This window comes from Triticum urartu, unplaced genomic scaffold (genome assembly GCF_003073215.2).
Source record: "Triticum urartu cultivar G1812 unplaced genomic scaffold, Tu2.1 TuUngrouped_contig_6443, whole genome shotgun sequence".
NCBI lineage: Eukaryota > Viridiplantae > Streptophyta > Magnoliopsida > Poales > Poaceae > Triticum > Triticum urartu.
In genome coordinates, this window is record NW_024117206.1 from 1 (window position 1) to 13,791 (window position 13,791).

The 13,791-nt window shown below is 42.0% G+C and overlaps 1 protein-coding gene, 1 long non-coding RNA gene and 2 other non-coding genes across 4 annotated transcripts; 1 reads left to right on the top strand and 3 right to left on the bottom strand.

Moving 5' to 3' along the window:
- Nucleotides 1–310: 310 nt before the first annotated feature.
- LOC125530618 lies at nucleotides 311–3,828 on the top strand. Its single transcript, XR_007292965.1, has 3 exons — nucleotides 311–429; nucleotides 1,541–1,801; nucleotides 3,490–3,828. It is a non-coding gene; the product is annotated as an uncharacterized LOC125530618 (long non-coding RNA).
- Nucleotides 3,829–6,960: 3,132 nt separating this feature from the next.
- Nucleotides 6,961–7,032, bottom strand: TRNAC-GCA. The gene has a single exon. It is a non-coding gene; the product is annotated as a tRNA-Cys (tRNA).
- Nucleotides 7,033–8,543: 1,511 nt separating this feature from the next.
- Nucleotides 8,544–8,615, bottom strand: TRNAC-GCA. The gene has a single exon. It is a non-coding gene; the product is annotated as a tRNA-Cys (tRNA).
- A 1,691-nt stretch (nucleotides 8,616–10,306) lies between these two features.
- Nucleotides 10,307–13,786, bottom strand: LOC125530617 (pentatricopeptide repeat-containing protein At4g13650-like; the record flags this gene model as incomplete). Its single annotated transcript, XM_048695000.1, has 3 exons — nucleotides 10,307–10,622; nucleotides 11,008–12,319; nucleotides 12,662–13,786. Coding segments are annotated over 2 exons (1,575 nt in total), but the record flags the coding sequence as incomplete, so codon positions are not given.
- Nucleotides 13,787–13,791: the final 5 nt, after the last annotated feature.

Below are 13,791 nucleotides of genomic sequence, written 5' to 3' on the forward strand. Positions count from 1 at the left end.
CCCTTTTACAAGTGGGCCAAAATGTATATGGTCATCATTTTTTTAATAAAATGGCTACTGTTTTAAACAGTTTGGGCATTAAAACATTTTACAAAAAGGTTGGTTCACCACCAATATTAACAAGTGAAGATTTGCCACATGATGAACATTTTTGTTTTCATGTTTGACAAGTTTCTAAATTTTGACTATAGATTCGAAGTTGAATTGTGTTTGAATACAAATGAGGATTAGCAACAGTAAGAGTGATGACATGGCACCATCAGCAGGGGATTCCTGTAGCATGATTCTCGGGCCGTTACATCTCTCCCTCACGCAGGCACACACCCAACATCGCCATGGACCAGTAGCTCAAGCATTCTTCTTCCTGATGGTGATGGGGTTCCCTCACCATCTTCAGGTCGTCATCCTTGAGGCCTCCACCATCTGCATGTCTTTCTTCTTTTCTTCCCCTCTTTGTTGGATTCTATTCGATTCTCTGCTCTGCAGATGAAGCTCTATCTATTCTCTGCTGCAGTGTCTACAGTGGACTGTTTGCACCTTCTGTGCAAATACTTGATTGTATATGAATTGAATGGATGGATAGATTGTAGGGTCTACAATGCACCACCTTGATTTGATTCGGTCTGGAGCAGCGCAGCATCTGCTCCTTCCTTCCTTCTCAACCATCTGTATTTACATTACTACTGTAAGCTTCTGAAATGTAAATTATGCTAGGACAATTCCTCTTTAGCTTTAACTATGATATTCCTAAATGCGCAAGTAAATACTACTGGGATTACGACTACAAAAAAAATTCATGACATGCAAGCAATTCTCGGTTTAAATACTGTGAGCTTAAATAACAGGAGCTAAACTGTCGTGCTATGTTCAGAATTGGTACCAGAAAAGATAATCTAAACTGCACATTCTGAAAGTATATTGGACTCTTGCCCTCGGGAAATTAGTCTTCTAAGCATTACTTTGTAAATAAATGACATGATAACTTGTTGGTTCAGTTTAAAGCTGTAGGCAGAGGCTTGTGGTAGGGGAAAATCACTGCCAGTTGGAAACTAAAACTTCTATTTGTGAGTATGATCGGGACTGCGCTTTTCTGAAAGTATGTTAGCCAATGTTTGGATATCTTTCAATTACTTCTGAACAAGAAAGATGTAGTGCCATGCTAAGTTTGGATGTGGAGTTGCAATTTAACCTGCTTTGCAGCTCCATTTTGTCTTGCTACAACAATAGCTTGCCTCTATGGTTCAGGGGTCAGGAACTTACATGGGCTTGCTCTTCTTTCATGTATTATATATGGGGTCCACGCTGCTTAGATTGTCTAAAATTTATCTTCATTTCTACAAGTTTTCTTGTCAATGAACTTGACGGCTATTTGGTCATGTATTTGACTGCTTGTATTTTTTATTTCCTAATTGTGCACTTAGTCTGCATAAAATTCGTTAGCACATATTTCCTTGCAATTATGCTAAATTTCTGTTTGCATCCTTTTTCCATTTTGGTGGAATGTAGACATTGCTTAAGATGTAGTTTGATATTTTTCTAGGCGCACGCCATCAGGCTCTTCCAGTCCAGGGGCAACCAGGCCCGAGTCACCATCATCCCGATGTTGCCACGATGGGTGGCGGCAGCGGACAGACCAATGCACCTTGCGGCGATATCTACGTTAGGGAGGGTGTTGTTGCCGTCCACCACGATAACAACCTGTGTTGTGTCGATTTTAGATTCTTTGGTGACGAATTGGACTACATCCCGCTGAAGGCCGCTTATCCTGCTCATGAGCGAGGCTACTTAAAAGCAATCCTAGGTGAGTGATCTGTTCTTTGTCATGTCATGTATGTAGTTCCACCGACCTCATGTTGGATCGGAATGTTTTCTACAGGATTCTTGTGGCGAATTCTTGAAGAAAAAAAATCATTCTTCAAGATGATGTTTTTCAAGCTCTGAATAGTGATTATGTTTGTTCTATAGTATACCAAAGATCATGCTTTTCTTTATGTCACAGAACGGATATGCTCTAAATTCCAATGGCACTAAACATCTTAAGGATAAAATAGAAGCAATCTTTAAAAACTGGACATGTCTGCTCTATAAGAACCCCTGTGCTTATACCATGATTTTGTCTGTAACCTAGCATTAGGTGTGCATGGGTAGTAGCTGCACCTATATAAGGAGCAACAGTGATTATATTAAAAGGATTTTCTTCCTCTATTCCATCGCTCCTCACGGGTCCCCCACTCCCACACGCTCCCTCCTTACTGCTCCCATTCATCCTCTCTCCTGGATCCCACACCCATTGTAGCTCAATCCACGCCTTAGTGTGCATCTCCAGTTATTGGTGCTAACGAAAACGCTGCCTCCTCGCCACCGGGCGGCACCAACCGGATGTTGTCGTGTTGTGTTTGTGTAAAAATATATGGTAAATAAAATATATTTATGAACACTTACTGAACATACAACGGTGATAAATATATGTAATTTCATTTACATCACCTGTTTTGAACTGTATTTTATATGCAATTTCTATATCATGGTGGAACACAAAATTTGAATAAAAAATAATAGCACTGACCAATGTATATTCTGCAAGTTCAGATATATATCCATACTTAACTAAAGTACGTACACTGCATACTGTGGAATCACACGGCAAATATTCATGCTTAACTAAATGCATGTGCTCCATTCTGGCAGCAGTGAATCTCGGGAAAGGTCTGTGTGGCCTTGGATCAATCCTGAACTGATTGGTGTTATCTGCCCATTCTCTTTACATGACCCAATAAAATATTTGTAGCTGCTTTTTGCTGAGATGAATTGTTTGTTTCACGGATCCAAGTGTTGTTTTGGCGCTAAACCAAATCCTGGACCGAAGCCACATATGGTCTCTGCTTAATTGCCTTATAAGCAGTAGTGCAGCTGAGTTCTGGAAATCCCACCCTCCTTGCCAGTAGCAAGATGTGACTAAACTTATAAATAGGGATTAGAAAGGAACATGTTACTTTGGTTACTTTTATCTTTATTTTACGTAATTTAGCTTATTGCAACTGTGGTTTTATGCTGCAGTTGACAAGATCCTTAAAGTTAGCTGGCAATCTTCTTCTATCCATTTCATTGTACTATGTTTTTGAAGCTCCGATGTTTACTTCAAAAAAATTGAAATTTGCAAATTTTGTTTCCGGCTGCTCGGTCAGGCAAAGCCAACTGTTCACCACTATGTGCGGTTCTCTTCCATTTCATGGCGTGTAACCGAATGTGGCACAAGACTATAGTTGTGTCATTGTGAAATTTACGGATGTTGATGTTTATTTTCAATATAATAGTATTGTTTACCAATTTGGTCCCTTGATCATGAACTAATTTCTCTTTCTATTCCTTCTAGATAATTTGCTTCAGTTCTAGCTACATGGTGAATCATGCATATTGTTTCCCGATATATTGGGCATCAGTCCACCTCTCATGAGATCTCTGAATTTTTTATCCATATTGTATTTGCAGAATTATTTCTTCAAGATAACTATGCTTGGATTCACAAATGCATGCAATTGCCTTCAAATGGAGGTTACTTCTTTACTAATTATGTGCTATTTCACTTTCAAGTTTGGTTCTAGAAGTGTAATACTTGCTAGGTTAGCTGCAGAAGCGGGATGTATATGGCCTGAATTTATATTTCAGAGTGTATAAACTGATTCAGAGTATTCTGACATCTGAAACATTTTGTTGTATGGTTCTGTCTTGAAAGAACTGAAGTAATTCTTCTATGGGAGATAATATAAACGTGATTCTGAAACAACATGCAGCATCATTCAGTTTCTTCTAAATATATCATTATAAAATGGTTGGCTCGATTGCGTTTTGTATGGATTCTGCAAGGGTCATTTCTGTGGAATTACAAATTAGTTTTACATTTTTCTCGCCGAGCTCATTGTCTTAGGTTGCCATCTTCGGGATGGTTTGTGATCAAGTGGACACCAAAAATCCTTTTTAATACGGACACTGAGAGTGCATTTAAAAAAATAGTGTTTCACTTTGTTCTTGCTTTCAAAAAATATTCACAATTTTCAACATGTTCATGCTTTAAAAAAATCTCAAAATTTCCAAAAGATAGTCCATTTCTAAAAATACATTCAAAATTGTTCAAAGAATTTAAAATCTTAATACTCCCCCGATCCATATTAATTGTGTTCCAAAAAATTCATTTGTTCAAAATGTTCGTCTTCAAAATATGTTTCAGTTCTAACAAGAACACACAAATTAAAATCTGTTCATTTTTTAAGAAAACAAAGAAATATTCATGGTTTTCCAAAAAGCATAAAATAAAACCGAATGAAAGATGTTTAGGTGGGTTCTTCACGTCCACAACTCATGCTCCGAAAAACGATAATAATGTAACCTTATTACCGATGTTTATCAGAAATTAATATAGGAAATGGCGCGTAATGGCGCACCGAACAGGTTTGAAGTGTTTTTCGCCCATTGCACTTTTTGAGCAATTTCGCCCGTTGCAATGCACGGGCATTTGTACTAGTAGAACTCATGGAAAAAAACAAAATCAAAACTCTGAAAATGCTACTTTCGAAAGCATTTTGGAGCACTACTTTTTTTTTGCCACAACTTCCACAGATGTGATTTCATGCTGAAATTTTGCAAACTCTTAGAACATTTGTCAAAGTTTGCCTAAAAAGAATCAAATTTTTTGAACTTTTTAAAATATTTTTAAAGTTACTGTTCATCCCGAGCTCATTTGAGCTCGGGTGTAGAAGGGCACTTTCGAACAATAGGGGCAAAGAGATATATGTCCAGTAGCCCTCCATCTCTCTAACTCCTTCTCATGACCACCGCTCGAGGTAGGGTTGCTCTTGGTCATTATCCCCTGGGACATGGGGCAGCCTCATGATTCCCCGCTAGAGATAGCCTTCAATCTCACTGTGGGCGATGCCCGAAGCCAAGATATAGGATAGTAGTTGCCAGATCTGATATATGAGTGTGTTTTGCGTCTCTTCACACAACTTGCACGCCATTGGTAAGTAGTTGCCTCAGTTTAAATGTTTAACTTGTCTAATGGTTCTCTTCATATAACTTGCATGCCATTGATGTAGTTGCATCGCTTTTAACTGTTCGACTTGATAACTATTTGTATCAACCGCACTTGAGACCTTGACTCACTGAATGCTGATGAGCCAATACCTGGCGTGAGCCCAAGAGCGTCCATTTAGAATTATGATCTCATAACCAAGGTAATGAAGAAAGACAAAAGGCGGCCAAGGGCAGTGGCAGACCTAGAATTTCATGTTTGGAGGGGGGAGCACAGTTCAAAGTTTACACTAAACATCATCATAATTTCAAAAAAATAATTTTAGAATAGCAACAACTTGATGAATATTTAGTGGTAAGTATATAATAAAATTTATTTCACAATTTTGGAGGGGGGCCATGGCACACACACCCCTCCACTAGAGTTGCCCCTGGCCAAGGGATTACGGAAAGTTACGCAGTAGTTTTTTTTACTCAACATCATTTGTTGCATCAAACCATGGCAAACTCCTTAAAGGTAGTCCAGGCAATTCCCATGCATAGCATAGGTAAATATCATACAAACATTTGTCAGGGGTAATCACAGACATAATTTCCAGACAAGTCATACAAGAAACACTAGCAACTGAAACTCATAACATAAGCAGCACACAAGATCGACACAGTGACACAAATTATATCAGGCAAGTCACACACAATGAGAAAGGCAACACATAAACACAAGGTGTGCACGTCATGCACAAAACATGATTTGGCTTTTTTTAAACAAGTTTGATGAACTATTCTTAGATTCTCTTGAAGGGGACTAATTGGATAGATGTTCTTCCTAGATGTCTAAAAATACGTATATCACTCTATCATGCTCTACAGAATATAATACACAATTTTCTGAATTTTTAAGTAGCTAATCTATTGGAATAGTAGTAACCATGTAATGCAAGCATAACGATTCTCTCAAAGAATAATCATCATGCCAAAAAATGCACAATGGGATTGAGAAGGAATAAAGCTAATATGGTAAAAAAGAAAGAGTAAATACTAAATACTTGCGAAAAAGTGTGGAAGGCCAAGACAGTAGTTGAAAAAGGAAAGAAAAATAGAAGGAAAAAAACTATAGGGAACTACAGGGAAAATATCAGGTGATACCAAGTTTTAGGTGATACCATGATACAGGCTTCTATGAGCCGTTGGATCTCAGATCTGACGGCTCCTAGAGGCTCTTCAATATTTTGCAAAAGAATCATTCAAGAGTCTCAAAATTACATGCGGGTACTAGAGCTCCTCAGAAACCGTAGGATCTGAGATCCAACGGTCCAGAAGTCTGTATCATGGTATCACCTAAGACTTGGTATCACCTGAAACTTTCCCGAAACTATAGGGCCCTAGATGTCTAAAAATACGTATATCACTCTATCATGCTCTACAGAATATAATACACAATTTTCTGAATTTATAAGTAACTAATCTATTGGAATAGCAGTAACCATGTAATGCAAGCATATTGGAATAGCAATAATCATGGGAGGGACAGAGTGTGGCTTTCCTCCTGTGGAGAATAGCTCCCTTGTCGCAGTCGTTGATGTCATGATCAGAGGCCGTCGTGGGCTCCGATGTCCTACTGGTCCTTCGGAGCTCGTTAGCTGTTCCGTGGAGTTGTGTATCTTGTCGATGTATTTTCTTGTTTCTTGTTGTATGGCCGGTTGTAATGTGTGGTTTGCTTTATATATAAAGCGGGGCGAAAGCCTTTTTCGGTAATGCAAGCATAACGATTCTCTCAAAGAATAATCATCATGCCAAAAAAATGCACAATGGGATTGAGAAGGAATAAAGCTAATATGGTAAAAAAGAAAGAGTAAATACTAAATACTTGAGAAAAAGTGTGAAAGGCCAAGACAGTAGTTGAAAAAGGAAAGAAAAATAGAACGAAAAAACTATAGGGCCCAACCGGGTTCAAACCGGTGACCTATTGATCTGCAGTCAATTGCTCTACCACTGAGCTATGGACCCATTAATATTATTTCATTTTACCCTAGTATATATATATATATATTTACACAAACAATAAGATTGGCTATGGGTTAGTATCCTTGTGTTTGAATATTAATTGGTTCACTATGTATTGTTAATGCAAATTGAATATTAGCTTGCATCCTTAGAGATTTAGATATGGATTAGAATGCTAGTGTTTATTTTTGCATGGTAGTACATGTCTTATTTTTATATCATAAGGACCATAGTACAAGCCACGTACGTACCGACCTGGCAAAACTGAAAATAATAGAACGCTAGCCTTTGAACAAAGAAACATTAGCCATGGAGTAAAATTACAAACAAGACCGAAGAAATCTTTGACCTTGGCACCAACGCCTGGCACCTGTCTCTGGCACCACCACAACAGCCATCAAACAAAAAATTGACGGATCACCTCCACACCCCGAGCTCGACGTGGCTCCATCGTTGATATGCAGCTTTACGGACCTCGAAGGTGGCTCGCCAAAGGCGAAACCATTACCGTTGAATAAATCAGATTGAGGCAACACCTGGACACGCCATTGAACTCCAGATCTGGCACCCCCACATGACTAAGACGTAGAGGAGGAAATCATACCTGTCATCCACGTACCACAAAGCTAGCATACGACCCACCATCTTCCAGATGCCGTCGATGCAGACCACAATCTGCATCCGTCCCTGGACTACCTCCCAAGCTCCGCGCCGACGCTGGACAAAACACCGTCACAATGGCGTAGCCTGAGGACATAGGTTCACCGCGAGGATGCCACCGTCGTATCATCCTTACTTGAACAAACTGGATTCCAAATCCAACCCCAACCATAGGCCCGATCGCCTTCTCGGAGTAAGATCTGAAGAAACTTTATTCACCGACGCCATCACCACCGCTGAAGCCAAGACGATGAACAACTTTGAAACTAAGCTACTTTGGCCTAAAACTATCCACACACGTGGGTCCGGTGACCCCCCTCACCACTGACGACCGAGGTCATTAACGAAGGGGAGCCGCCGGAGGAACTCCCTGACGAGGGCGCGGGCAAGATCACGTCCAACTTGTAGAGGATGAAAGAACGGCATTGGAACACTAGTTAGGAACTTACACATATGCATATCAACCGTATGTGCCATCACAAATTAGGTGCACGTACTTTACGACTGTGCTCATGGGTTGCCAGTTCCTGAGTTATGAAAACTATTTTTAGATTGAAGGGGCTTCATTGGATAAATGGTCTTCCTACATGTCTAAAAATACGTAATATTAGTCTATCATGCTGCACATAATATACATAATTGCCTTAATTTTGAAGTATTTGAGAACTATTCAAATAGCAATAGTGGTAACCATCTAATGTATGTAACCATAACAATTCTCTCAAGGAAGAATCGACATGGCAAAAATGCATAACGGATCAGAAGGAATTAAGCATATGGCAAAGAAGGAGTAAAACACTTGAGAAGAAAGTGTGGAGGGGCAAGACAGTATATAGAAAAGGAAAAAAATATAGAGGGCCCAACCGGGTTCGAACCGGTGACCTATTGATCTGCAGTCAATTGCTCTACCACTGAGCTATGGACCCTTTGTTGACGTTTTACTTGATATTACCTTTATCTAAACTATCTATGAGCTATGATTATCAATAGTGGGAACTAATGGTCTCCTTTCATATTTGACTTTCTCTGTTGCATATTTTCACTGATATGTCTTAACGAATTCTGTTGCATTGTATTTGGAGAAATGGTTTCAAACTCTTATGTTCATCTTGTCTCAAAATTGTTTGAAGCACGCACAGAACCCGAAGCGCCCCTTGTTTCAAAGAGAGGAGGACGGGTTATTCACATTTAATTTGATGGTCAGAGGCAAATTGAAAGCTAAGCAGTGGTAATTAGTCTTTTTGCTGACATGATTTTTATTCTTCCTTAGTGATTTCTCCTACATTTTTTATGTTTTTCACCAGGCAAGCAGAAATCTTTGAAACCCGCTCCAGATATTTCCCCTCCTACAGTTGATGTCCTAGAATTGTCATGTCTGTTCTTCACCCTCTGCCCTTTGGCAGAAGATGTTGCTTGAGAAAGTGTGTCCAGAAGATAAGCCGAGGGGTTTCAATTATGAAAATCTGCCTATTTCTTTGCATCCATATGATCGAACATCCCATGATTATGATGTACATGGAAATGTTTCTAGGAAAAACTTGAATGACTAAGCCGACTTCATCAAAGAGGGAGACACCTCTGCGCTTAGCAGGTACTCCCTCCGTTCTAAATTACTCGTCGCAGAAATGGATGTATCTAGAACTAAAATACATCTAGATACATCCATATCTGCGACAAGTAATTCGGAACAGAGGGAGTATGATGGAATTCCAGCAATTTTGAGCAACTGAAGAATCCAAAGAAAGATGAAGAGCAGTCTCCTCCACTTGTTCATCACAGAGAACACAATCATACATAGGTCGGCACACGGAAAGTCTTTCTTTTGAGCGGGTTCCTGGTGCATACAGCAAGAACCAAAAGAAGAAGATTTTATGTCTCAATCTCCTAGCACATTTCCACAACCACCTGACAAGAAAATGCGCCTGATGTGCCCCTTTGGAATTCTCAGAATTACTCCTCCAAATGTTTTTCATTCTCAAAAGTCATTTGCACATAAATTTTCTATATACAAACAGAAGAGTGTCCGCCTTTTCCCCTAGGCTGCTGAAATCCATGGATTTGCCGTGCCAATAACCATACAACTGTAATGAACTCGCCAACACTGCTGAGGTGCCTGTCATGAGAATCTCTGCTGCAGCGGTTGGCAGCATAACACAACATTTCATGCCATACCTCGAAAATCACCTGCAACAAATCGGTGGGTGTGCCCGATTCCATGCGTAGAAGCTCATGCGCAAGTGGAGTTCCGCACATATGATAAGAATGAGTCAGCTGGTTCGTAATGTGATCGGGGGGCATGTCCTGAAACATGCGAGGCCAAAGTGGTACTTGATATATTGTTCTAAATCCGAATAAGATGTTTAAGTTCAAGCAGATACAAGTAGTAGTATATACCTGTCCGAAAGTGTTCGACATAGCACCAGTGAACTTGTCTTTCTCTTCTATCCTGTTACTACTGGAGCCACTGGGGCCATCATTGTGGAACAATTTCTTGACCACGCCCCATGTAATGGGCCATATCTTCACTCCCACATGATACCAAATATGACCCCAGGATATACGTAGTAATGACTAATGACGTACTCTAATACACAAACTAGAAACTGGATACTAGACAAAAATACAAACCATTACCTTCCTCCTGTAAAAAGTTCATTACATACGCCATCAAGTATTGAAAGAAGTTCAACTTCTTTTCTGTAGGTAATGACCTGATCTGAGCATCAGGTGATATATCAGTTCCCTACAAAACATGATTGTTACATGAGTCCACTTTTACAAGAACATAGTAGCTGATAACGCACCACTGGGACACAGTTTTATTCAACAACCAACCAAAGGAATAATTTTGTCCAATGGCTTCAGTAGAGGATCGGCTCCAGTAGAGGATCTTCCTCCAATTGCCTGATTGTAAAGCTATCCTTGATTTCTCCCTGTTTGTGTATGGAATGCAAGCATGTCAGATCATTTAACATGATTTTCTGGTTCAAGATAGAGAAACCCAGTGCTTCCTGATTTCCCTTATCAGCACCAATGGAGTGCATGCCTGAATTAGATTAATTTGATTTTATTCAACTAACCCTTAAAAGCTCTGTGTATTGTATAAATGCCACAGCATTAGTTCACTCTTCCATAAATGCAAATATATAATTGCTGCAAACAAACTAGGTGTGCACTTGAATGCATATGATTTTACTAATAATTTCCAGGAGAAAACACATACTCCTGGATACCTTAACTACTTTTGGTTTGTAGAATCTAGAAAATGTTCTGTAACATAAATTCAATATTTGATCACCTAGATACCTTGACACTTACATATCAATATGATCTTGATCTTGATGCTATCACCTTCATTTACAAAATCTTGGACAAGATACCAAGAGATCCCAGAGATATGTACAAGATCAGTAAGATAAATAACTTGCTGTTTCAGCATCATTGCTGTCAAACTCTGGAATATTTACAACAAAAATGACCAAAGGTATGGCCAGTGGCATCAGAAAATTGCAGGTGAACCAATACACCATAGTGGAACACTGAACGGACAATTCCATCATATGTATCACCAATCTTCTTGAGAACTTGTTAAGAAAATTCTCTCCTCTGAGAATACAAGCTTCTTCCCTCATTCACTTCAACTATCTAGAGAAATTAGCTCATTTGGTTGACGTTCCGAGGCAATCTTTTAAGTCACAGTCCAAACTGTGAGTGTAACCCGTAGCTAAGTGTCTGTTCTGTTCATGTGATTAGTTAGTGTAGTGCCACACCTGGAGTACTTGAGAAGGCCATGCTACAGCCATACCTGAGTCTAAGAATATCAAAATACAGGATGGTTCCTTGGAAGTTATAAACCCAGTTTACTAGTGAGTCTACTGCCAAATGGGGTAAGTAAATAAAACTAAAGCATAGCAATTGTCGATGTCACACTGAAAGGTGTTTTAATCAACTTTCTGCAGCACATTTTAATTGTTACAGACTGAAAACAATATGCTATTGATAATTTCATATTGCTACATGCCTACATAGCATACAGCACCTATCATTCACATATTTGTAAGCTTATACCAGTAGCTACAAAGAACAGTGTAATGCAAGTGACAATTGGAAAAGAAGAAAGACTCAGTTACCTTGTCAGAAATGGAGGAACCTAGTAGGATATGCACTACTTTTTTCACATCTAAATCTGCATATGTACATCCAACAATTCAACATCTTCATCATAGGCTGTATCTCGCATGGCATTAGACAATTCCCAGAGCATTCGGTAGATGGACGGCGAGTCCGGGTGAGACGCGTCCTGGGCTACGAAGGCGTGCACCTCGTTCCTGACCTCCACCCAGCTGATCCCGGCCTCCTTCTTCACCCCAGCCTCGTCCATCCTGCGCCGCACCATGTCGGCGTCGCGCCACTCCCCGTGCATCGCATGTATGCCAGACATCAGCACGTAGCTTGCCGAGTCCTGGCCTGAGAGCCCCACGAGCTTTTCGGCGGCGAGCCTCCCCGTCTCCAGGTTGCCGTGCAGCCTGCATGACGCCAACATCGTCTTCCACACTAGGACGTCGGGCTCAAAAGGCATCTCCTCGATCAGGCAGAGGGCGTCGTCGAACCTGCCACTACGGCCCAGCATGTCGACCGCGCAGGCATAGTGTGAGGGGGTCAGGAAGGCGCCATACCGGCCGGCCATTGCTGATCTGAAGAATGCCACACCTTCATCCACCATCCCGGCGTGGTTGCAAGCTGCTAGGATTCCCAGGAGCGTCGACTCATTGGGCTCACCGCCAATGGAACACATCTCGCTGAACGCCTTCAATGCCATGTCCACCTCACCGTGCTGCGCGTACCCGTGGATCAGCGAGTTCCAGGACGTCACATCACGGTGATCCATGACGTTGAACACGAGCCTCGCGGGCACGATCTGGCCGCACTTGGAGTACATGTTGATCAACGCGTTCCCCGTGCAGCCCAGCATGTCGACCGCGCAGGCATAGTGTGAGGGTGTCAGGAAGGCGCCATACCGGCCGGCCATTGCTGATCTGAAGAATGCCACACCTTCATCCACCATCCCGGCGTGGTTGCAAGCTGCTAGGATTCCCAGGAGCGTCGACTCATTGGGCTCACCGCCAATGGAACACATCTCGCTGAACGCCTTCAATGCCATGTCCACCTCACCGTGCTGCGCGTACCCGTGGATCAGCGAGTTCCAGGACGTCACATCACGGTGATCCATGACGTTGAACACGAGCCTCGCGGGCACGATCTGGCCGCACTTGGAGTACATGTTGATCAACGCGTTCCCCGTGCAGATCTTCATGTCGCACCCTAGCTTCAGGGCTAGGCAATGGAACTGACTCCCTTGGTCCAGCAATGCCAGGTCTGCGCAGGAGCTTAGCACGCTGGAGAAGGCATAGTCGTTTGGCATGAGACCTTGTGAGTGCATCTGGGAGAGCAGTGCTATGGCCTTCTCACCATGGCCGTTCTGGAAGTATGCAGAGATTGCTGCTGTCCAGCTGACAATGTCTGGATCCTCGATGCCGCGGAGCACGGCCTCGAGCTCTTTGACGAGGCCGCTCCTGCCATACATGGAAAGCAGGGCATTCGACACCCGGAGATCACTCGCCAGGTCACGTTTGATGGCCAAAGAGTGAAGCTGACTCCCCAGAGCGATGGACTCACAGGCACCAAGAGCGATCGAGAATGCAAACTCGTTTGGATCAACAATGCCCTCCGAGATCATTTCGTCGAACAGCTGCAGTGCATCCTCCGGCCTACCATCTCTGATGTGCAGCTGCATCATGGTGCACCAGGTGACCACGTTCTTGCACTGGAGGCTGTCGAACACCGTCTTTGCCATGTCGAGCTCACCATTTCTTGAGTAGAAATCGATCAGCGCGCTCCACGCGTAGACGCTCTGTGACGAGCCCATCGCCTTGATCATGTAGCCATGTATCTGCACGCCGAGAACCAGCGGGCAGCACGCCGCCGCCAGGATGCTCGTCACCGTGTGCTCGTTCGGCTCCACTCCCCGCTCCATCATCTGGCTGAGTGCCTCCGCTGCTCGCTTGAACTCGCCGCTCCGGCAGAAGGCCGAGACGAGCGAGG